Source organism: Archocentrus centrarchus, chromosome 7, assembly GCF_007364275.1.
Source record: "Archocentrus centrarchus isolate MPI-CPG fArcCen1 chromosome 7, fArcCen1, whole genome shotgun sequence".
In the NCBI taxonomy this organism is placed as follows: domain Eukaryota; kingdom Metazoa; phylum Chordata; class Actinopteri; order Cichliformes; family Cichlidae; genus Archocentrus; species Archocentrus centrarchus.
The window spans coordinates 8,277,979-8,303,341 of NC_044352.1; the positions used below are offsets into that span (position 1 = coordinate 8,277,979).

The 25,363-nt window shown below is 40.6% G+C and overlaps 1 protein-coding gene across 1 annotated transcript in view; it reads left to right on the forward strand.

Moving 5' to 3' along the window:
- Positions 1-25,363, forward strand: part of hspg2 (heparan sulfate proteoglycan 2) — a 92,954-nt gene that overhangs the window by 59,645 nt on the left and 7,946 nt on the right. The window contains exons 35-72 of the mRNA XM_030732938.1: positions 515-607; positions 697-786; positions 1,137-1,367; positions 1,467-1,580; positions 1,674-1,801; positions 2,222-2,308; positions 2,516-2,574; positions 2,869-3,033; positions 3,208-3,318; positions 3,587-3,687; positions 3,797-3,977; positions 6,398-6,457; positions 9,678-9,800; positions 10,025-10,177; positions 10,486-10,646; positions 10,899-10,976; positions 13,931-14,066; positions 14,176-14,327; positions 15,255-15,390; positions 16,602-16,745; positions 17,611-17,745; positions 17,862-18,043; positions 18,147-18,342; positions 18,533-18,712; positions 18,863-19,123; positions 19,284-19,446; positions 20,055-20,152; positions 20,247-20,513; positions 20,663-20,775; positions 20,934-21,081; positions 21,188-21,304; positions 21,485-21,502; positions 24,036-24,120; positions 24,333-24,477; positions 24,573-24,675; positions 24,776-24,885; positions 24,975-25,083; positions 25,199-25,297. Coding sequence (XP_030588798.1) covers positions 515-607; positions 697-786; positions 1,137-1,367; positions 1,467-1,580; positions 1,674-1,801; positions 2,222-2,308; positions 2,516-2,574; positions 2,869-3,033; positions 3,208-3,318; positions 3,587-3,687; positions 3,797-3,977; positions 6,398-6,457; positions 9,678-9,800; positions 10,025-10,177; positions 10,486-10,646; positions 10,899-10,976; positions 13,931-14,066; positions 14,176-14,327; positions 15,255-15,390; positions 16,602-16,745; positions 17,611-17,745; positions 17,862-18,043; positions 18,147-18,342; positions 18,533-18,712; positions 18,863-19,123; positions 19,284-19,446; positions 20,055-20,152; positions 20,247-20,513; positions 20,663-20,775; positions 20,934-21,081; positions 21,188-21,304; positions 21,485-21,502; positions 24,036-24,120; positions 24,333-24,477; positions 24,573-24,675; positions 24,776-24,885; positions 24,975-25,083; positions 25,199-25,297 — 5,032 coding nt within the window. The remainder of the gene's footprint in view (positions 1-514; positions 608-696; positions 787-1,136; positions 1,368-1,466; positions 1,581-1,673; positions 1,802-2,221; positions 2,309-2,515; positions 2,575-2,868; positions 3,034-3,207; positions 3,319-3,586; positions 3,688-3,796; positions 3,978-6,397; positions 6,458-9,677; positions 9,801-10,024; positions 10,178-10,485; positions 10,647-10,898; positions 10,977-13,930; positions 14,067-14,175; positions 14,328-15,254; positions 15,391-16,601; positions 16,746-17,610; positions 17,746-17,861; positions 18,044-18,146; positions 18,343-18,532; positions 18,713-18,862; positions 19,124-19,283; positions 19,447-20,054; positions 20,153-20,246; positions 20,514-20,662; positions 20,776-20,933; positions 21,082-21,187; positions 21,305-21,484; positions 21,503-24,035; positions 24,121-24,332; positions 24,478-24,572; positions 24,676-24,775; positions 24,886-24,974; positions 25,084-25,198; positions 25,298-25,363) is intronic.

A 25,363-nucleotide genomic window follows, 5' to 3' on the forward strand; every position in this document is an offset into this window, starting at 1 on the left:
TTTCAAATACAAGGCCAAATATGTGATTGTATCTTTTCTTGATTAAGAAGCAGTCCAGTGATGAAGAGTTGCATGCCAGTGTGGTGAGACAGAAGCAGCAGATGCAGCGATGTCATGGCTTTCAGCCTGTGCTGTGACTCCAAAAAAATTGCATACTGCAGGTCCCACAAAGCACGTTGATTGTCTCTTTAATTTTTGTGACTACCTTCACAGTCACAGAAAACCTTATACATCCGTTCCATGGATAAAATTCAGGGAGTGGCCATTTAAGTGTATTTACCACTCTGCAAAATATAAATGAGTATCATAACAGTTTCAGCATCCCGCCAACTCGACGAGGGATGCTGGAAAAACAGTTTTTAGTTTGTTCATTCACATCCTGCTAACACAGGATTTACTGTTAGTAAAAACCTTTCAGCAGCCACCTGGCCTTGATTTTGGATGTGTTCCATGTTTCTGTTTTATCTTAAGAATTGCACCACTCTTTAACCTGACAATAAATTTCATGTTTCAGGTGGGTTCTTATGGCGGAAAACTTAAATACACCATTTCCTATGTGGCTGGTCCAAGAGGAACGCTCTTCGAAGATGCTAATGTCCAGATTATTGTGAGTGTCTCCTCATGCAAATGTTCTGTTTTCTGCCATCGTTGCACGCATTTAAGGGATTCACTCACCTGCCAGTGTTGCTCTTTTAGGGTAATGACATCACCTTGGTGGCACGTCAGCCTTGGTCGCGGAGGTACGAGGGCAGAGAGACTAATCAATTTGAGATTGTCTTCAGAGAGGTGAGTGGATCATAACTTGGCCTTTTGTGCAGTATTTATAGATGGCATGCAAAAAGTTGTTATAGTATACAAACATTATAGTAATGTACTGTAAGCAGATATAGCTACAAGTTAAATTTCTCCAGTTTAAATGTATTTTATTATTTGCCATATGCCTATACTATATATATTGTAATGTTATTAATCACCTGTTTATACAGCAGTGTGCGGGTACTTACAGGAACTAAGCTTTTTTTTTTTTTTTTTTTTTTAAACCTTCTTGAAGCTAAGCATGCTAAAATTTAGTCTTCTAAAAATGTGCTCATAATGCATACCAATTGCTTTAGTTGATTTTTGTTTGTTTTCTATAGGAAAATTGGCATCGACCTGATGGGATGCCTGCCACCAGAGAGCACCTTATGATGGTTCTGGCTGATCTCGATGACATCCTGATTCAAGCATCCTACTCCACAGAGATGCGCTCCTCCAGCATCTCTGACATCAGCATGGAAGTTTCTGTGCCCAACTACAGCGGCTTGGCACAGGCCCTCGAGGTGGAGCAGTGCCGATGCCCACCCGGATACCAGGGACTCTCCTGTCAGGTCAATATTTTTTATTGTGATGAATTTCTCAGATTTTCATTTAACCTCAGCAGAAAAATGTAAGCTGATTGTGCCTTAATAGGTTAATGTCACTTTTAGGACTGTGCCCCTGGCTATACCCGCACCGGAGGTGGCTTGTACCTGGGTCACTGTGAACTCTGTGAATGCAATGGTCACTCTGACTCTTGCCACCCGGAGACCGGCATCTGCACAGTATGAAGCCCCAAATCAGCATATGACGGGAATTGTTCTTTATATTAACGCTCGCTAACAAGATCTCTAAACAGAGTATTTGTCTCCTTCCAGAGCTGCCTACATAACACACAGGGTGAGCTCTGTGAGCAGTGTGCTCCCGGCTTCTTTGGCGACCCCACTGTTGGCACTCCAGAAGACTGCCAGCCATGTGCCTGCCCTCACACTGACCCGGACAACCAGTAAGTTCTGGCACAGACCGTAAGGCCTTACATTCCACCTCCATTTATAGCTCTGGACATCTGTCCAGCGCAGTTACCCTGTCCTGTAGACTGTGGAGCTCTGAAGAATCATTACCCTGTTTACTGCCAGCTTATATCAATTATTGCATGCTTCATTATCCTGATGGAATTTTGCATCCACACTTACATTTCACTTTAACATATCTGAATTTTGCTGTTCAGTGGTAATGAAATGCCAGAGCTGTTAAAAATAATCTGCTTGTGTTCTGAATGTGTTATCCTTTTTTTCCCACACTCTATGTTGTTTTAAATATTTACGCTCTAGTTTTACCTTAAAATGTCTTGAAACATATTTTGCTTTTATGTTTTCCTTCTGTTAACTGAGTTTTTTGACCAACCCTCGCCTTTGTGTGTATGTAGGTTCTCCCCTACCTGTGAGAGCCTTGGAAATGGAGGCTACCAGTGTACTGCCTGTCAGCCCGGCTACACTGGACAGTACTGTGAACGGTAACATATCCCAACTCTTTCAAACTTTATTTTTTCATAAATTTCACCTTGTCTTAATAAGATGAAAAGCATCTTTTACAAAAATACCATGACCTACAGGAATTTCTGCAAAGTGAGCTAGATAAAATTTTGTATTTCATAGATTTTTTTTTTTTTCCGTGGTCTGTGCTTAAGCCTTCTTTCTGTGTCTGTTTTTGCCTTTGTCAGTTGTGCTCCTGGATATGTTGGAAACCCACAGGCAAGAGAGAAGTGTCGTCCAAATGATGGTAAAGTCCTGCATTAATATGACTAATCAGTCCTGTCATCGGAGTATGAATGAAAACATGCTCATGTTTCCAATAAAAATAAATTAAAGTTTTGTGCTGTAACTGTGCAGGAAATCTGCCAGATACACATTATACTTCTTAAATTTTAAAAGCTGGATACTTTTTTAAATGTTTAATAAATTAAGACTTCACAGTCCTGCCCTGAGCTTGTGTTGTGAAAAGCCATTTTGGTACAATTTTGACTCTTCTGAGAGTGAATTCCTAATGTGTTTGTTATGATCCTTGCACTGCCAGTTGCAGCCTCACTGGTGGTCAAAGTTTATCCAGAGAGAGTCCTAGTGCCACAGGGTGACCCTGTCACTCTGCGGTGTCAGGTGTCTGGATCTCCTCCACACTTTTTTTTCTGGTCCAGAGAGGATGGACAGCCAATCTCCAGCAGTGCTGACAGACGTAGACAAGGTACAACATTCAACCCATGATCATATACTGTATAACAGAATGTAATTAAAATATGTCTTGTAAAATAAATAGCACATGATCTGAATACATAAATTATGCACAACTTTTTGTTAAAGACAGCATAAGGGATTATGACATATGTGCAAATGCAAAACCTGTTTTTCATTTGTGCAGGAGCAGAACTGTACTTCACCAGCGTCAAGCCGAGAGATGCCGGTGTCTACATCTGCACGTGCCAAGACCAGCGCAGCATTAACAGGAGTCGTGCTGAAATTGTTGTCACAAGTGAGTATAGGTGTCACCGTCACATTTTCCCCCATGCTGCCTGTTACAGAACACCAAAGCGATGTCATCTGTGGTTCAACAAGGATTTCCTTACACACAGATTATGTGTGATAACGCTCTTCATTTTAGTTTTAAAATAACGATTTTAGCTGGGTTTTTTTGTGTAGAATCTGGTAAATTATTAAATGAACTTTAATTCAGAGGATTATTGAAATCCTCTAGCTGTATTTATGAACAGTCAGTGTAATCTAATTGTCCCTTTTACCAGGCGTCCCATCCAAACCTATCGAGGTAACAGTTGAAGAGCCCACATCCCAGACTGTAAGGGTCGGGTCTACTGTCAACTTCATCTGTACTGCAAAGAGCAAGGTATCACTGGCTGATGCTTGCTGCAGTTTGACATTTTGAGACATTGAGACCGTGTTTTGTAGATGAGACTATGTGATTCATATGTGTTAATCTGCTCACTCCCATACAGTCACCAGCTTACACTCTGGTGTGGACTCGAAGGGGTAACGGGAAACTTCCCAACCGTGCCATGGACTTCAATGGCATCCTAACAATTCAGAATGTCCAGCCTGAGGATGCAGGTGTCTACATTTGCACAGGTTCCAACATGTTTGGCATGGACGAGGGCAGTGCCATCCTCTACGTGCCAGGTTCGTGATCCTTGGCGCTGCATTCCATTACCCATCATGCCATGCTGCCATACCAACCGTGGCTCCCGTACTTTCTCATCCTCACACGTGACCCCCACCCCCGTCACGCCTTTGCCTTGCAATAGTGCATGCTTTTCTCTTCTTTTCACATTGCGTGATGTAAAACGCTCAGCTCAGGGTTAACAGCATACTAAGCGCTTGCAGTTCTAACTCCCAGTGCTTTCAGATATATGCCATATTTGACCTCATGCTGCCAATCAAGCTCTTTTCTCCACTTTTTAACTATTTAACTTACAGTCTTGTCTTAGTGGACTTTCCTGGAATTTCCATGCAGAAATACAGCTTGTGGGTTTGGTAATAACTGAAAGTGTAGAACATAAATGGTCAACCATACAGTTTAACATACAGATTAACTAATGGGGCACTCAATGGTCATATCAATGCTCTTTTGGATCTGTGATATGTGGATAATGCTTTCTGCCAACACTCTGATGAAGCTACTGCTGATTTTTATCTTCTTGTTTTTTTTTTTCACAATTATTTGGTGGTGGTTTGGTTGCTTCCTAATTACTGATAGATTTCCTCATTGGTGCTACCCAACATTTTGCTAGCAGGGTGCTGGATTCTGGTGTGCGCCTTTGACTTTGGGCTCGTGCGCTCCTCCCCGCCTTAGGTATAGTGTGTGTAGTGTCGTGCATATTGACGAGGGGCAGTGTGAATGCCACGATGGGTGCTTAGTGACTCCGCGACTGACATTCAAAGAGGACTTCACTGTAAAGGATGAATAGAAAGAAGTCCTGCTACCCTTGAGTATTCGTGTTACCCAACTTTTACAGTATCTCTTCATGAAACTGCTGGCTGCTGTGTTACACTCCTTATCATCCTGATTATGAACGTTGTTGAACAAAATGGTGCTACTAGTCGTGTAACTGGTTAAACCTGTGGTCACATTTGCTGGTGAAATGTGCTATAATGCTGTAATAGTAATGTTTCATTCTTTTAGTGTTAGCCCACCTTTGTATTGATTGCTACTTGTAAGATTTAGTTGGTGAAATACTTTGAGATCTGACTTTTTTCGTCTGACTTGCAGAAGAAAAGGGAAACCATGTATTAAATGCTGTCAGTAATCAACTACAATTGTATATTATGTTTTGTTTTTTTTTAATTTACACTCTGTCAATGTTGTTGGTGCATTTTATTCTTTGATTGACTGAAATATGTTAGCCTAGAATGTTTCCATGAAATCAAATATATAAGAAAGTTTCGGGGGATTCTTTTTTAAGGAGTTGGCCGTGTGGACACAGTTACATGGGAAGATGTTTGTTTACATTTACACAATTTCAAGTGTTTTCGTTAGAAAAATATTTTTTAGTATCTCAACAAATGATGACAGGTCACATTTTAAACATTTTTTTTTCAGCCTCATGTCATTCCCATGACTAGATCTGTTTATTTGTCCACTCTTATTAATTCAGAGGCTACATGACAGCATATATACTCAAAGGTGCTTTTGTAATCTTTTATTATTTTTTATTCATGCTCTTTTTTTTTTTAATTTCTTTGTAAACCACACCAAAATGATGTAATGTGCACTACGTGTTTTAATGTATTTATATTAACTGTGAAATATTTTGTGAAAAAGGAAAAAAATGATTAAAATGAGCACATATAGACCTAAGAGAATTTTTTTTTATTTATAGGCTCACTCATTTACATATATAATATATTTTTAGGTTGAGGGTAACCACAAGCTGTATGTTGGTTTTTTAACAGCTGAAATGAAACTAATGTTTCAGTTTTTAAAACAGCTTCTCGCTACTAACCTGCATGTTTCACATGTGGCTACTCTGCATATCTTTATCTTGTGTTGATGCACAGTTCTTATAGTGATGCTCTTTGAGCCTATTTGTGTGTGTGTGTATCATGATTCTGTATCAAGATCAAAAGAAGCCATTCTTTTGTCTCTTACACATGTGGTGCTCAGATTGTAAAGTCTTAAGTTTGCTCAGTGTGAGAGAAGCATAAAATAATCTGATACACTTCAGTGCACCATGTCGGAAACTTTCTTGATTCATAGGTGTTAGGTAAGTATGAATTTGAATGCATGAAGCTATTAATTTAATAGCACCGTGAGTGGCAAATTCTAACAATGTAAAGAACCACAAGCTGAAATGGCCAAAAAAAAAAAAAAATTAAAGACATGTCATGGTGGTGCCGTTTTGAATTCAAGTCCATGATTTTTTTAGCATGTTTACATCGTGTGTGGTGATGTTTGCAATCAACTGGACAAAACCACAGCGACTCACATACAAGGATGGATGTAAGTGTCTCTGAGGAGATGCGAGGTAAACTGCTGTTACTTCAGAGAGCTGACCTGTCAGTTTACCTGTTCCCTCCCTCCCTCCCTCCCTCATATCCAGAGGCCTCACAGACTCAGATGTTTTACACATCCTATGAAATGTTTGAAGGACGCAGACATCGTAAGTCCGCATGGGCATGATTTCTTCTACAGGGTTCCCTGGAGGGACCCTCCTCTCTCTCTCTCTCTCTGTTACATGCATGCAGTCATCTCCCACAGCATGGATACGCTGGTGGCCTGGTAACACCCATGTACAACCATCCAAGCAAAAGCTGCTGAAACTACATAACATCTTGGAGCGTACTTGCTCTCTTATGTGGGCTTCACAAACAATCAACAAAGTTTAATTTAGAGCCAAAAATATATTTTTGTGTCCTTCTTAGGGTTAAAACTAAGATTGTACATGAGTGTTACTGGTTGCTATTTGACTTTTTGGGTTTATTTGGGTCCATCACTGCTGGAAAAAGTGCATGTTCATTCCAGTGGGCACCTCCTAATGAATGTAGAGTCTTAAAAAAATCTTACAACCAGCATTGGCCTTACAGTTACTTCACAGTCCTGGTAATGCAGATGACTAAGAATTCAGTTAACAGAGAGGAAAATTAGAAAACGGTCCCTGTAAAGTGGAGAAAATAATTGTTTTTTAAATAAGAATTGTGTATTCAGCCAAATTTCTTCATCGCAATTGAATTAATTTATCTGGTTGTGTACTTGCATGTTTTATGTGACAGAATCTCATTTCATTCTGATCCTCTTTTCCATTCCACTTTTCAGGAATCATGCTATACTTTTTTTGTACTGTCATCTGGGCTTCAAACATCATACTGTGCTTAATACATCCCATCACAACCCCATTACATCATAGCTAAATGTGCACAGCAGACTAGAGTTCATACTTCCATTTGTGTCAAGAGATACTCAGATGGAAGTGTCATTTAAGTAACACCGTGACTGTGACTAAGTCAAACTATACTGCAGCAGGTTCATAGAATCACACGTATAGGAAAACTTTTATCTTAACGCAGCAACTTGTCATAAAGTTAGTTTGAATTTTACCTGTTCAGATTTAGAGATACTGTTCATGGTACCTTGCAAGAGGAATGTAGGCACTGGTAGCTGTCAAAATATTATTTCTGTAATATCAAGACTAGCGTGGACACACAAGACTGCTGAATTCTAGTGTGGTTATAGCTGATTAGTCAGTTGTTTCCCGCAGTGATCCCGGGTGGAATGGCTCAACATCAAGTGGAGTGGATTGCCATATAATATTCACGGTGCCCAGAAAATGATTCTTAAATCCTCTGGCTATTCCTCCAGCTTCACCAACTGTTCATGATATATGATATATGGCACACTACACACATTCACACCCTTTCAGAACTGTTTGCAATAACATTGATAAATTCATAAGCTTTCACGTAGCACCATCATCAGGTCAAGAGTGTCAGGTATATTGTTTTGTAACTTAACGCTTGTAAAACAAAACCATGTACTCTTCTTTAGCTGTACTTAAAATGTGCCAGTTAGCAGATTAAGCAGGTTAAAATGTTTCTTGACATATAGTTAAAATGCAGTACAGACTCACAGAGCTACTAATACTGCTATAAATTTTTGAAATAAAAATTGTATTAATATAGCGCCAAATTACAACAACAGTTGCCTAATGGTGCTTTATATTGTAAAGCAAACACCCTACAAAAATACAGAGAAAACCCCAACAATCAAATGACCCCCTATAAGCAAGCACTTGGCGACAGTGGGAAGAAAAAAACTCCCCTTTAACAGGAAGAAACCTCCAGCAGAACCAGGCTCAGAGAGGGGCAGTCATCTGCCGTGACCAGTTGGTGGTGAAGGGAAAGAGACAGCACAAAAGATATGCTGTGGAAGAGAGCCAGAGATTAATAATAACTAATGATATTTAAATGCAGAGTGGTGCATAAACAAAGAGAGAGAGTGAAAAGGAGTAAAGAAGAAACACTCAGTGCATCATGGGAATTGCCCAGCAGCCCAGGCCCTTTGCAGTGTAACTAAGGGAGGGTTCAGGGTCATCTGATCCAGCCCTAACTGTCAGCTTTATCAAAAAGGAAAGTTTTAAGCCTAATCTTAAAAGTAGAAAGGGTGTCGGTCTCCCAAATCCAGAGAGGGAGCTGGTTGCACAGAAGAGGGGCCTGAAAGCTGAAGGCTCTGCCTCCCGTTCTACTTTTTAATATCCTAGGAACCACAAGTAAGCCAGCAGTCTGAGAGCAAAGTGCTCTATTTGGATGATATGGTACTATGAGGTCTTTATGATAAGATGGGGCCTGATTATTCAAGACCTTGTATGTGAGGAGAAGGATTATAAATTCTATTCTGGATTTAACAGGGAACCAATGAAAAAAAGCCAATATAAATAGAATTGGTCCTAGTAAGGAACCCTGTGGAACTCTATTATTAACCTTAGTGTGTGAAGAAGACGCCCCATTTACATGAACAAATTAGAGTCAGATAGATATGATTCAAACTACTGTAGCACAGTATCTTTAATACCTACAACATGCTCTAGTCTCTGCAATAAAATATTAAAATATTATTAGCAAATACCTTTACTGTAATACTACTGTAAAGAAAGACATGAAGCCATACCTTAAAGACTGGGTGGATAAAACCAAAGCTATCTGCTTAGCTGGATAATAATGTGAGAAATATTTTTTTCTTAAACTAAGTGTGTTGATACTTTAAGCGTTATCACATGTTGCACTGATTCTGCCATAGACATTTATAGCCATCTGTCCATACTGTAAAGCACATCTATACTCAACTCCATTTGTAGATGTTAGGCCAGGGTTCAGTGTGGACTTCAGACTGTCATGCCTGCCTCATGTCCCACAGTGGACGCCCTGGAGTGTTGGTGTCATTAGGGTCAGAGAGTCAAAGCTTAGCCAAGGCTTCAAAAATCCCAGAGGTTTTCAGCCTACATAGCCTACTCCCTCCGTACTGAAAGAGCCCTTTCTTTTCGTCTGCCACCCTGGGATCAAATACACAGTCTAGAAGCTGGCCAAACTGGCGTAGAGAGCAGTAAACCCAGAGGCCCTGCCAAGGACTGCATGCCACATCTCATCTGCTTTGTCTGCACTGAGGATTTAAGCTGCCAAGTGGGTTGTGGCACAGGCCATCACTTTCTCTCTAAGTCAGTTCCTTATATTCAAAAGCATTTCCACAATTTATAATAAAATAACTCAGTGGTCAAGTAGTGGCTGTAGTCTCCTGACAAAGTTTCATAATGCATTCAGGGATTTAATTTCTCCATGTTAGGTGTGGCAAGATTTTCGAGCTGTATTTGACTTCAATGTGTCCTTCTGTAGCTGCAGAGGGGGCCCGGCCTGTGGCCACTGTAAGTCCCTCAGTGCTGAATGTCCAGCAAGGCCAGACGGCAGAGTTCCACTGCACAGTGACTGGAAACCCAACCCCTGCCATTGAATGGATTGGTATGACCAGTTAGAATTCCTGTTAAATACTGTATAATGCAGGGCTTGTTGAGATATTCCTAGTTATTTAAGTGGAAAGGCCAGTTTTACAGTAGTTGTGTTTTGTTTATCTCTGGGGTGATTCTGGGCAACCCAGTCCAGCAAAAAGAACCATACAAAATGTTACCCCACTGCACTGATTTTTTTTCATCAGTGACATGGTGTAACTGTGTGTTCAACTACAGGAGGTCCAGGTAACAGAATGAGTCAGAGAGCTGTGATACGAGGTGGTGTACTGACCTTCACATCCGTGGACTCAGCCGATGAGGGAGACTACACCTGCAAGGCCCTGAACACGCATGGCGAGCACACAGCACGGGTGTCCCTCCTTGTCCAAAGTATGCATTGCATTTAAGTGTGTATGAATTTGTATTTCATATTGCAAAGAATTAATCTGTGTATAGAAACATTTTGAGGACACACAACTTTCTGGGGACAAAATGCAATATTCTGTTTTAGGAATAGAGTAGTTGTCTAAGTTAATATAGTTGAATACAGTGTCCTTTCAAGTGATCACAATATGTATCTATATATAAGCTGAAAACAAAGAAGTTTTGGATATTTTTGATGAACTGATTAAAAATTAACTAGTGATTGATATGTACATATAATGTGTCTTTGAATGTAACATTACATTTTTGGTTAGACTCTAACCCTAGTGGCCTAGGCACCCTACCTCAAGTCCAAGTAAGTCCTCAAAATACTGAAGTCCACGAAGGTGACACATTGAGGTTGTACTGCAGAGCCTCAGGGTCACCCAACCCGAAGCTCACCTGGCTGAAAAACGGAGGACAAATCCCACCACAGGTGAGCTGTCTCCTGTTTTTCCAACGCCTGCTTGATACTGTTAACAGCATTTAATTAAATACTGTAACTGCATTTATATTCCTTTCTGCATTATCTAATGCCTCGAGGTATGTCCAGTGCCGATGGTAATTCATCAGAGTGTTCATGGCTGTTTGAGCATTTTGACCTCTTACCTTTATTTTTTCCTCCCTTCTGTTTGTCTCCTCCCCCTCTTTTTTTTTTTTATCCTACCCTGTTCTGACGTTTGCTCAGGCCATTCCCTCTCACGGTTTCCATCAGTTTAAAAGCAACAGTCTCGATGTGTTACAGAGACGTATTGAGGAGATGCAGGTCTGTCCATCTGTCCACTGTCTGTCATTCCTGTCTCGTAGTTCCCATCCATTGTCCTCTACTGACCTCGTCTTCACACGTTGTTGACTAAGTGCATGATCAAATGTGTCCTTGATTCACACCTTGTAAACCATGTTAATTTGTCACAGCTGCTCACTAAGTCATTATAGCACTGGTGCCAAATACATTAAAACAAACAAGCTTGGTCTGGTTGACTTCTTAGAGTACTTGCATGCAGTACTTGTTTTTATATTATGTTCTAATAATAAAGGTGTTTCATGGTGTCCTGTTTTGTATTGTCCGTATCATACCATCCCTGAAATGTTTGGGTTCTCAGCACCCAGTTGACCCCCATCATTCCATTGAGTGTATTAACAGCACTAAGTATACAGTAGGTACTGTAGGTATTTCAGACATATTTTGCTCTATGCCAGGCGTAGCCCTCTGCCCCCCTGCCCCAGGCGTTTTGTGTTAGTCTGGATTCTGAACGGCCCTCCTCAGCTCGACGAGGGCTTCAGGGCCTGTTTAGTTCTGCCTCAGAGAGCCACTGCGTTGTGTCAGCCTTTCCCAGGGGGAGCCGGGCTCTGCCGTGCGACCACGCAGAAATTCTGTATGCTCTAGCAAACAGCTTGCTTTGAAAACTCGTCAATGGGTTCAGACACACATTGAGCCAGGACCCGCCTCAGCCACTGCTCGGTTTAGCCTCCCTCACGGTTGAATGGTCCGAAGCTAAGCAGCTTTGTCCATAGATGCCCCAACAGCCCCCGGATACAGTAATCCCTCCCCAGACCCTCCCCTTCTGATTCCCCTCCCTTCTGAGGTGTTTCCAAACTTAATACAAGCTCATTTTCAGCCTTGCTGGGCATCTGACTGCCATGTGGAGTAGAGTACGAACAATTCAAGTTGATAGCTCATGAGCCGAAAAGTCTTGAGAGCTCTTAAATATGAGTGGGGAAATTGTTTTGAGATATTTGATGGTGGATATTAAATTGAGACCTGTTTTAAAATGTATCTTTGGCTCAAATCAAACTGTCACAAACTGTCTTTTCTGTCTTAATTTTTTTCATCATGTTGATAATCACCAGCAGTTAATAGTTTGTAGAGTAAATATAATAACATAGTTAATTTACAGTACTGTGCAAAAGTCTTGAGCGATCCCTCACTTCTTTATATTTTGCTAGAAAAATAGAAAATAGGTGCCGCGATTTTGTAAAACATATGCAAACATAATGGATGTACAGTATGTAAGGCAAAAACAGTTTGTACAATTCGAACGTCAATATTTGGTATGACCGCCTTTATTCTTCAACAAAGCCTGAACTCTATTAGGCGAGCTTCTCCAGGCTTCCTGAAGGACATACAAAGCTCTTCTTTGGATATTGGCTGCCTTTTGTTTCTTTCTCTGTCAAGATGATCCCACACTGTTTCAGTAATGCTGAGGTCCAGGCTCTGGGGAGGCCAATCGATGACTCATAGGAGTCCATTGTGTTTTTCTTTCCAGTTATGCTTTTACTGCACTGGCAGTGTGTTTTTGATCAATGTCATGCTGAAAAAGGAAGTCACTGCCAATCATTCAATTCAATTCAACTCAGTTTTATTTATATAGTGCCAAATCACAACAATAGATGCCTCAAGGTGCTTTATATTGTAAAGACTCTACAATAATACAGAGAAAACCCCCCTTATGATCAAGCACACCTGGTGACAGTGGGAAGGAAAAACTCCCTTTTAACAGGAAGAAACCTCCAGCAGAACCAGGCTCAGGGAGGGGCAGTCATCTGCTGTGACCAGTTGGAGGTGAGGGGAGGAAGACATGCTGTGAAAGAGAGACAGATATTAATAATAACTAATTAAATGCCGAGTAGCGTTTAAATATATAGAGAGTGGAAAGAGATGAAGAAGAAACACTCATCATCAGTGCATTATGGGAAGCCCCCAGCAGCCTAGGCATAACCGTGAGAGGGTTCACGGTTGCCCTAACTCTTAGCTTTATCATAAAGTAAAGGTTTAACCTTAATCCTAAAAGTGGAGAGGGTGTCCCAAATCTAACCAGGGAGCTGGTTCTTTAGAAAAAGGGCCTGAACACGGCCTGCAAGATGCTTTCCAGATGGTATTACACGGTGGCTCAAAATCTGATCTCAGAAATCGTTCTTCTGCTGCTGATGGGTTTTTAGGCCTTCCACTTTTTTTGTAATCCATGTGTCCAGATTCAACAAAAGAAATGAGAGCAAATCTTGTGTTTTTGCAAAAGGCTGCTAGTAACAAAATGCCCAAAGATGCAATTTAAAATTGGTTCTTTGCTAAGTTGTCTGTTATGTGTAGACACAACACTACTGCATCCCTTGACTTATAGATGCCTTTTTATGCTCGAATGATTCATAGGTCAGTGTTAAGTGGCTTCGCAAACAAAAAAACATTCCTCTGCAAATGATCAGGTACAAAAAAAAAAAAGCAGCCACTGTCCAAAGAAAAACTTTGAAAGACCTTCAGAAAGAGACCTGGAGAACTATTGACTATTAACTACTAACTATTAAGAATTAAACTAAAGAAATGCAAGGTGTCTCAAGATTATTGCACAGTGCTTTAATTATCAGTGATCATAGACTATTAACAAATCATAACTCCACCAGTCATCACAGTAAAGTCGGCACTGCTTTGTACACTTCCGTGTACGACGGATAGTGTCACCAAAATCATGACCCAAAGTAGAAATTATAGCAATAACAGCTCTTGTCTGTAGTAATGTCACTCAATCAGTAATGTCATGTTTGTGTTGTTTCAAGGGGCACGAGACAGGTAAGTGATGTGCTCTGTTAGTTTATGATTTACCCTTGTTTTTATGGGGCAAATATGAGGAAAGTAATTGGAATGTTATTGCCGAGGTTGTGTATCATTTCAGAAAAGAGTATTAATGTAATTTCTAATCTAGCCACATTTTGGTATGTCCTCTCCAGGCACGTAATGACCGCACTGACATCGGTACTCTGCTCATCCCTAATATCAAGATGGCCGACTCGGGCACGTACATGTGTGTTGGCAGCAACAGCATTGGCTCAAATAGTGCGCCCATTAAAGTCAGTGTGCTCAAAGGTAAGACGGCATGGCCTCTATCTCTGTGTTTTGTGTGTACAACTTTAAAGGTGGTATAATCACTGATAAAACATTGTGTGGCTTAGCTATTTGTGTTTGTGTTATGCAGCAGATCATAGCTCTAATGTGGTGAGCATCCAACCATCCATAGCTGATGTCCAGGAAGGCCAGAATCTGGAGCTCAATTGTTTTGTACCAGGAAATCCTCCTCCCCCTGTCACCTGGATGAAAGCTAGTGGACACCTCTCTGCCAATCACCAGGTGATTAGACATTGTGCATCATTGCGCCTCCATTTGATAAGAGATATATTTTATTCTAGTAAGCAAAATTAATTAAAAAATCTTTGATATTTTCTAGACTGTACAGGAATTTGGTTCATTGAGTTAGACTCACAATACAACACTAGAGTACATACTTGACTCTTGTAGAAGTCCGTGTGTAGTGTTCTTCTATAGACGTGAAGCATGTGTCTACTTATGCTCAACCTACTTTTGTTTAAATGCATATGCGTTATTTCAATTTTGTCAACCTTTTGATGTCAGATCTTATAGTAATACTATTTCTAGTAACATGTACACAGTTGGCACACATATTTCAGAAGAAAGAAAGTGGTAAATGGGCATTGACCACCAAAAAGCTGTGCCATTATAGTTCCATTATATCCAAGAGAAGGCAGACATTTCTACAGCTAATCTTTCCAAAACTGAGCATGTCATGCAAAGCAATCTAGATGGGCACATCTGTCAAAACAGCTGCGAACCACCAAGCAATGAACTTTTTTAGCGTTGTAAAAGGGGCCTTGTGGAATCTGGCAACAAGATATGAACTGCAAATCCTTTAACTCCTGTAAGCTTTGATGTGAAGACAGACTTGTTCCAGAGTATCCTGCAGATGCTCAGTTTGATTTACATCTGGGGAATTAGCTACTGGGTTGGTTCTTCCCATAGTGCATCCTGGTGGCATTGATTTCCCTGGTAAATGGTGTTTACATTGTTAGCTGTCCACATGATGTCAAAGGAAAGGGAATCAGGGGGTTTTCTTCCATTGCTCCAAGTGTAGTTAAATCACTGGTCTGTGGATTTGCAGCCCTATATACAACAGCTTGTGTATGGATTTATTTTGCTAGTAGTAAATATAAGGTAGTAATTTTATCTTGCAAGCTGATGTGACTCCGTTCCTTTGTGCAGGTTGTGGGTAGTCAACTACGAATCCTGTCAGCTACTCCAGAGGACTCAGGAGAGTATATCTGTCAAGTACAAGGAAACCCCGGCTCTAATGTCCATCAGGCCTCTGTCCCTGTGTCTGTTACTTCGTCTTCTTCACGTAAGTTTGTGTGACACCGGAGGCCTCGTGCAGGTGATACGACCCCAATTCCAAAAAAAAAACAGTTGGTAAACTTTGTAAAATGTAAATAAAAACAGAATGCAGCGATCTGAAAATCTCATAAACCCATATTTTATTCACAATAGAACACAGAAAACATTCTATAGGCAATAATGCACCCCCCCATACCAGAGATGCAGAACAGTTTTCCACTTTGCCTCTATTTTAAATGAGCTTTGATCCAGAGAAGACGGTGGCATTTCTGGATCATGTTCATAGAACTTTAACCTGTATTTGTGGATGGCGCAGTGATTTCTGGACATGTTCCTGAGCCCATGCTCATGCCTGTTTTTAATGCAGTGCCACCTCGGGGCCCAAAGATCACCCAATATTGATTTTTTAGCCTTGTCACTTGCGCACAGAGATTTCTCCAAATTTTCTGAATCATTTGACACTATTATGCCCTGTAAATGATGAGATATTCAAAGTATTTACAATTTGACATTGAGGAACATTATTCTGAAATTGTGCCGCAATTTATAGACATGGTTTTTTACAGATTGGCAAACCTCTACCCATCTTTACTTCTGAGAAACTTTGCTTCTCTAAGATACTCTGTTTATACCTAGTCATGTTACTGACCTGTTGCTAATTAACCTAATTAGTTGCAAAATGTTCCTAAATATTTTGGATGTCTCAGTTTAAATATTTAATATGCTTTCTGTGCTCAAGTGTGAATAAAACATGGCTACATATATAACTGGTTTATATATATTTATTTTATTTCATATTATTTAATGTTACTGTGATCAGTATGCAATCTCACCATGCTTGAGGTTGACAGTACCAGGGAAATATAATTGCCAGCATCAGTCAGCAGCTGGGCAAAACCCTTTAGGACAGGGCATTACATGGCAAGGTGTTGTTCTCACTCCCTCGCTCCATGAATGAACTTTCCACTTGCATTTTCCAGTGTCGCCCAGCGTGACCTCAGATTAAATTATTTTTCCTGAAACTATCCCATGATCTCATTCTCATTTACTCCTTCCTTGACATCAGTGATGTTTGAGTTACTTCACCAATGCTCACTGTAACCCATAACCATACTGAATGTATTACTTCAGGTTTTTGTGAATAATAAATCAGTCAAATGAAATGAGATTATTCAAAGAGATTTTATCCAGAGTGAAAACCACTGGTTTCTGCTGCAGGTCAGCAGAGCCCAATCATCGCCATTGAACCCCACAGTGCTGCAGTACGTGTAGGGGAGTCAGCCAGCTTCAGATGCAATGTGTACAGTGGAGCCCAGCCTGTTAGACTGGAGTGGAAACTGGCCAGCAACCAGCCACTGCCAGGTAATAACTGTGCACAAACCGCCTCTGAGGAACAAAACCTGCCTAATGAGTGCTGATTTTATGACATAATTATTTACAAGCAATTACAGCTGCAGTTCACCCATGATATTGTCCTCTGTTTAATGACTAATTTTGGACTTTGTTCAGGGAGCATTTCAGAAAATGTCCTCCTTATTTTGTAATGACATTTTGTATGCCTAAAATTTTGCATGATAGTGGCAATTTATGAAAAGATTTTCTGACATGATTTGATTTCAGTCACAGATTTTCAGATTACAAAATGTCCAACTCAGTTGAACTGGACGATAAAAGGTCTTTAACCTGAAAGTTCCCACGTTTAATGTCCGTGTGATGTCTGATTGCTCCAAGCTGTGCCACTGAATTCACAGCTTCTGTGTACTTCTTCTAGCAGTGAGAATGTGGCAAAGTATTTCCTGCTAAATGAAAGAAGAAAATCTTTGGTCTCCCGACTTGATTTTCTTAACATTTTCTAGAGTTGAGAGCAGCTCTAAATAGGTACTCATTAGCCCTATTTTTCTCCTTAATGTTTACTTCTTTAAAACCCCACATCTCCAAAAAAGGTTCACACTTTTCAGAGTCTGTCTTAAAGAAGTAATTAGATACCTATGTGAACATCGCTGCAATCTTTCCTTTTGGCCATACTAGCCATTTAGAGCTTTCTTCCAATTGTTTGTTCAGTGTTTGCGATGAGAGAGAAAAGCCATGGTCATTTCTATACAAAACCATTCCAAAATGTATCTGAAGTCCTGCTGATTTTATAGGCTGACTAGTAGAAATCTTAAATATTTTATCTCTTCACTGTCTAAAGCTAATTTATTGTTTCATTTGCCACTCTGTTCTGCAGAAAATGTAAAAGTTAGCTCTGATGGTTCTGTTATTACCATCACCAATGCACGCACTATCAATCATGGTGCCTATCGTTGTGTGGCAAGCAACCTGTTCGGCATCACCCACACCATTGTGTCTTTGATTATTAAGGGTAAGCTGCATGCATTTCAGTCAGCACTTTCATCAAACTGATTTGCACAATGGTTCCCTCTAGTGGCCAATTAGATCTCAGAAAGCTATACCAGTATTGTGTGTATGTACCATCAGAAGCCCCTGTGGCCACCGTCACCCCTGTTGGACCTGTGCGGATCAGGGTGGGTGAACCCATTAACCTGGAATGCCAAGCATCTGGAGAGCCCCGCCCCTCAGTGTCATGGCACAGGCTTGACAACAACCGCAAGATCATGTTGATCAGCCCTGTGCCCATGGAGTCCAATGCAGTCATGCAGGTACTGATAATCTTATAACACAGTCAAAAATTTCTAAGCAATCCAAATTTCTACCTGTTTTCCCAGTTAATATAGTGTGTTTTAACTTTCTCCTTTTTTTCAGATACTAGTAGCACGTCCAGAAGACAGTGGCACATATGTGTGTGCAGCTCGAAACAATGAAGGTACTACTGAGACCAAGGTGGAAGTAATTGTCGTGGGAGGATCCCAGTTGCCTACAGTGCCCAGGGCCTCCGTTCCTGAACCGCTTATGATTGTGGTGGAGGGTCAGACTGCAACACTGCGCTGTGAGGCCCATGGTAATGCCCATAGACAAGTTATTTTGAATTCACTTGAAACATTTTTTTACCGTGTCAACTTTATGTTTTATCACTGTTGAAAGGTGAAAGCTGTAGAGTAAGCTTTGTTTTAAGTGAATGCTTCAAAATGTCCTTGTCAAACTGAGCTGAACCAAGAATTTATTTAATTCCCCACTTTGTCTTTTGATAGGTTTCCCCTCCCCAACAATCACATGGTCCAAGCTGCGGTCCCCTCTGCCTTGGAGGCACAGGGTTGTCAACAACAGCTTGGTGTTGCCCAACGTTGGCCGACAAGACTCTGGAGAATACATTTGCAGTGCCACCAACAACATGGGCACCACTGAGGTCACCATTATGCTCGATGTAGAGAGTGAGTGTTTGTGTTTCCATCGTTGCTATTAATAGTCACTTTTCAAAGGTTGTCTGGGTATACTACTTTGGATTCAGATTAATTTTGCACGCATTATCTTTTTAGAAGAGACCAGTTACCTACTGCTTTTTTTTTCTCTCCTGTATCCAGCTCCCCCATATGCCACCTCTATGCCTGATGATGTGGCTGTGCGGGTCGGGGAGGTGATCAGGTTGCAATGCCTGGCCCATGGCACTCCTCCTTTGACTTATATTTGGACCAAGCTGGATGGAAACCTCTCACCAAGGGCTGAGGTTAATGGAGGAGACCTCCAGATAAACCTGGCTACCGCTGAGGATGCTGGAAGCTACAAGTGTGTGGCCAGCAACAAAGTGGGCAACAGTGAAGTGATTGCTAAAGTCACAGTAAGATGTAAGTTGGGCCAATAGTATAAAATGAATACCACTTATAATTCTTTTCTGCTCCCTTCAAGCAAATTATATAAGCTTGTGAAAAGATTCAAGAGGGGAGTAGTGACTTTCCTGTGCTGTGTCACAACAAAACCTGTCATGTTTCTCTTTCCCTTCTGTAGCGCCACTGGCAGTGCGGGTAGCACCCCAGGTTGAAGTAAAAGCCCAGGGCAGTGCTGTGGAGTTTACCTGTTCAGCAGCAGGTGGTGTAGAAACCAAGATTGAGTGGCTGAAGGAAGGAGGAGTTCTGCCACCAAACAGCCACATCAAGGATGGAGTGCTCAGGTGACTCCTTTTGGTTTTAGTGAAAGTGGAAAAGAACTCTTGATTAAAACTGTGTCATTGTATCTGATGTTTATGATATTAAGTCCTTTGGAAGCTTTGTGTTTACAGCTGTCTTCCCAAAACATATTAAACATAATTTACCCAAAATAGCTAGATATCCTGTGCTTTTACTTTTGTCAGTGAATCAAATGTGCATCAATGCAATCAACACAATCTCTTAATACATTTTGAGATTTCCATGTTGTCTCTGTTAAGGTAAATTTGTTCCTATAGTACCAATCATTTTAAAAGCAAGTTATAGTTACATTGTTTTATTTTTAAAGGGCAGATTTCTGAAAACTGTGTATAAATGAAGAAATATGGTGCATTCATAGGGACTATTTTCAGACATGTTTATTTCCAGCAGCAGGCTTGTAAATGTGGCATCAGCTAAAAATAAACTGCAGTGCCTATGTTCACTGTGACATGTTCTCAGTGTGCTTTACCAATATGTTTGCAACTATTTTTGTACAACAGCTGGAACAGTGGAACAAAGAAGTAAAATTGAAGTCCCTTAAATATTGTATAGTATGTGTTAAAACTTTTTTAAATCACCTTTTTCTCTGTAGGATTGAGAACCTAGAGCAGAGCAATGAAGGTGTTTATATCTGCAGAGCTAGCAGTGTGTTTGGTCAAGCACAGGACACTGCCCGGCTGACAATCCAAGGTCTGTTACATCCATTGTGTATATACTAATGTAAACGCTACAATATCCAAATCAATTTTGACTTTGTTCTTCTTTGGTCTTTTCTTTTACACAGCCCTGCCAAAGGTCATGATCAACGTACGTACCTCAGTGCAGACAGTGATGATCGGGAATTCGGTTGAGTTTGAATGCCAGGCTGTTGGTGACCCAGAGCCCACGGTAAAGTGGAGCAAAGTCAGTGGGTCTCTGCCGGCCCACGTTATAGTGAAGGGTGGCATGCTGAAGATTGAGCAGGTGACGGAGGCCGATGCTGGCCAGTACCGCTGCACAGCCACCAATGATGTGGGCTCGGTACAGTCTCAGGTGGTCCTGAATGTCCAGTGTGAGTTCATAAAGGGACATTTTTTTTTTTCCCCTTTCATCACATACGCAGATGCTTGCACTTTCAGAGACATCAATGGCTGCAGATGACTTTAGTTTACAGTTAAGCTGTCACTCATAATCATTTCAATCCCTAACCTGTTTGCACAGCCCTTCCTCAGATTGCTGCACTGCCAGAAACGAAGGAGGTGGCGGTCGGGTCCGATGCAGTCTTGCCTTGTGTGGCCTCAGGATATCCTGTTCCTGATATCAAATGGTCCAAGGTAGCCTAGCACACGTTTCTCAGATTGACTATCAAGACTAAAGTCTCTCTTTGGTCATAATAAATTTTTAAGCTTTGGTAAATTCAGACCTTTTTTTGTAAAAAACATATGCATAGTGTGTTTTATATACAAATCTGGTGTCTTCTTTGTTTATCTAGCTTGATAGAGAGCTTCCTTCTAAGTGTTACCAAGAAGCCAACGTGCTGACAGTTCCTCGGGTCACCCATGAGGATTCTGGCACATACGTCTGTACTGCTTCAAACAAACAGGGCAAAGTGGAGGCCTTTACTACACTTGAAATCCACGGTTAGTGTGAGGAGTTGAGGATATAGTTGCGAGTATGAACCCAAGCACAGTCTGTGTTAACTATAACGTGTTTCTTTTTCTTTTTTTTCTTTTTTTTTATCCCCAGAGAGAGTGATGCCATATTTTGCCCAGGAACCCTTGTCGTACCTCACCCTGCCAACAATCAAAAATGCCTATAAAGCTTTTAGTATTAAGGTCAACTTTAGACCTGATAATGTTGATGGTAAGGATGTACATCCTGTACTTAAATCTGCTTTAATTGAAAAGTGTACAGTTTACATGTATTATTTGTTAAATCTTTCACATTGTTGTATGGTATGTTTTTTTATATCTCCTAATGTGTGATTTCACTGCGTCTCCTGTCCCTTCCCTCTCTCTCACATCTCACCTCTGTGGTGGGAAGGTCTCATATTTTACGCTGGTGAGTCTCAGTGCTTGAGAATCTCAGGAACTGAAGGCTGATGTTGGAAATATTGCTTTTTGGCTGCATCAGACTTTCCCATAATGCATCCAGCTCAGAGCTGATTTGGGGGCTGTGAAACAGATTCAACATGGTGCATGGCCAATGTTTTCATTCATGATCACAAACCCAGTTTTGGTATTATTAGTGTGATCAGTATTTCAAAAAAGCTTGGTTAAACATCTACTTTCACATGCCAGTCTTGTTCATCAGCTTCAAAGCTACATACAAAGCAGCAGTGCTTCAAATGACCATATGGATAAGCAAGATTAATCTTATGATTGCACATGTGAAGCCAAAGTCAAATTGCTTTTGCAAGTACTGCAATTATATGGTTTCTTTTGACATACCTACAGTTGGTGCAGGATGTGTGCGGCATGACAGCAGCGTAGGACATGGCAGTAAAATGATTTAATATTTATGGGAAAAGATCTGACTCTCATTTTCTCCATAGCCATTTTTTATTTTTGGTAACTTATCTGTGACATTTTTGCTGTCTCGCTCCATCTCCAACCATCAGGTAGCAAAAGACCTTGAATAAATTGCAAAATCAATTTGACCATGCTGATTCCTTCTGTTAAAATGTTTAACACAAACACTTGCAGGATTATGTGTAAGTTTACATACACTTTCAAAAGATCAGATTTATGTTACATACAATCAATGAAAAAAAAAAGTGCACGCTCCTTAAATTCTGTGTTTTTATGCATCAGGGCTTAATAAAAATGATCACATCCTTAGCAGGTCTTAAGATTAGGTGAGCGCAACCTTGGATTAATGGCAAAGCATTACATATTACTCTGTATCATTATTTATGTAATAATACTAAGCCAAAATTCAGAAACAATGTGTGAAAAACAAACTACACTGTTACTGCTTTCATGTAAGTAGCAGCCAGGTGCTAATAATCAAACGCGCTTGATTTATTGATCATTAGCAAGTCTAATCACCTCTTTAAAAACAGAGGTTTTGGCAGTTTGCTGGTCTGGAGCATTCAGGTATGTGTTAACACGCAGGGAAGACAGCCATGATCGTATTGCTGCCCATCAATCTGGGAAGGGTTTTAAGGCTACATCTCAGACTCTACAGGCCTCAGTTAGCATGTTAAATGGTAGAGTTCATGTTAAAGTTAATTAGAGAAAAAAAAAAGTCGGGCTTGTTTGGAAAGGTTGACAGGAGAAAGCCTCTTCTTTCAAAAAAAGAACATGGCAGCATGGATTAGGTTTGCAAAGCTGCATCTGAACAAATCACAGGACGTCTGGAAAAATGTCCTTTGGACAGATGAGACCGAAGTGGAGATGTTTGCCCGCAATGCACAGTGCAGTGTTTGGCATAATCCAAATACAACATATCAATGCAAACACCCCTTTCCAGCTATCAAGCACAGTATTGGCAGGATGATGATTTGGGCTTATTTTGCAGACAGGACCTGGGCTCCTTGCAGTCATTGAGTTGACCATGAACTCCTCTGGATACCAAAGTATTCCAGAATTAAATGTGAGGCAATCTGTCTGACAAAGAAAAGAATCCATGCATTGCAATGCCCCAGTCAAAATCCAGCCTTAACTGAAATGCTCTGGCGGGACTCAGACTGTGCATAAATCAGTGCCCGCAAACCTCAATGAACTGAAGCAACACTGTAAAAAGGAGTGAGCTAAAATTCCTCCACAACGACGTGAGACTGATAAAATCATACAGTAAATTATTATTGCTACTAAAGGTGGTTCCTCAAACTGTTGAAACTAATTTTTTTCACACAGTACTTCTGCATTTTGGCTTAGCGTTTGTTCAGAAATAATAATGACATGGTGTAATATGTGATTTTGTTCATTCCAGGTTGCATTTACCTACTTTTAAGACCTGCTAAGGAGGAGATCACTTTTATTATGTCTTCATATGTAAAACCTGAGAATAGAGAGAGAGTGTACTTTCTTTTTTACCATGACTATATTTATGCAGACTACTCGTCTTGATCGCCCATTTTCAGTAATGATAAAGGTAGACATGCAAGATTGCATGTTCCCATTTCTCCCACGAGCCTTGTATTTCCAGCATGTAGAGAAAGAAAAACAAAGACTACACTAGCATTATGATGTGACTGGTTGCATTTTGCAGCCCAGTGATTGGATGACTGTTTATAACATGGCTTTGGTTGGCTTTAGACTTGTGTCACCCGAGCATGCCGCTTTACCATCCAGCTTTCGGTTCGCTTCATGCGTGAATGATACTGCAAGCAATATCCATCCTAACAAGTCACTTATATATAGTCTAAAAACTCAGAAAAATTATGCAAATTTCAGGAATGTTACAGAAATAAGTGGTATTAAATCAAGACAAAGCTGAAAAGAGGCAATTGTTGCACCACTGACACATGAAATAACTTAATGTGCTTAAATAATTCTAGGAGACTTTTTGACTTTTTAAGATGGATATTACTGTGAGGGAAATATCTAGAAGCAACTTTGTACTAGTATTGATTCTCCTCGCTGTCCAGGTATGATTCTCTACAATGGCCAGAGAAGGACCACAGGAGCTGACTTTATCTCTCTGGGACTTGTGGGTGGCCGCTTGGAATTCCGGTCAGTTTAAATTGAACCTCCTAAGTGCTTAATTATTATTATAAGTGCTATTGTTATAGTTTAAAATTAAAATAAAAAAAAAAATGGATAGGTGACCTGTTCCTGCTTATCTAACTTAGGGGTCACCCCTATGACCCTAAGTTAGATAATCAGTTAATAAAATGGATGAATGGTTGGATTGATTGATTTTTTTAAAATCTGTGTTATCTTAGGTTTGATGTTGGCTCCGGCATGGCCACCATACGTGACCCGAACCCCATTAAACTGGGAGAGTTTCACACAGTTGAGCTGCATCGTAACCTCACCCAAGGATTTATCATTGTAGATGGAGGGGAGCCCATCAATGGCAGCTCACAGGTACTGTAATGTCAATGTAAAAGTAAGTCCACCGACCAATAATGTGCATTTCCTTTATTTATGTAAGTTATTATGGTCTTTTTTCTGCCAATAAGGGCAAGTTCCAGGGCCTGGATCTCAATGAGGAGCTGCATGTGGGTGGTTATCCCAACTACACACTCCTCGCCAAAACTGCTGGCATTAAGACTGGTTTTGTGGGTAAGACATCCCACTCTTTACTGCATAACAGAACTATAGTGTGGGGAAAGTTATGTATGTGTGTGATGATTTGTCCTTACTGAGTATTGGTACCATGCAGGCTGTATTCGTCAACTGTTCATCCAGGGCGAGGAAGTCATCTTTAAAGACCTCGACCGGAGCTCCACTGGTGTCACAAACTGTCCCACCTGCGAAGATCAACCGTGCCAGGCGAGTTCAATTTATCCACATCTTTATTTTTTGCCACTTTATCTTATTATATCCAGTAAAAAAAATAAAAATTTCACATCCTTAATCAGAATGGAGGGAAGTGTGAGGATTCAGAGGCTAGCCTGTATAAGTGCAGCTGCCCCAGAGGATTTACAGGCAGCAACTGTCAGCACCACTCTTCTCTGCACTGTCACTCAGGTACGTATGAATCACTAATTGACCCCACATTTAAATCAAAGTATCTGAATATTGCTGAGGGAAATATAACTGTATAAAAGCAGTGGCCTCTGTAATTTTTTTGCACCTTTTTCAGAGGCCTGCGGACCAGATGCTACTTGCATCAACCGCCCGAATGGCCTCGGCTATGACTGCCGCTGCCACCTTGGCAAATTTGGGAATAAATGCATGGATGGTAAGTTGGAAGATACCCATGTCCGTAATAAAAAACAGGAATGTCTTGCTGTTATGAAGTAACATG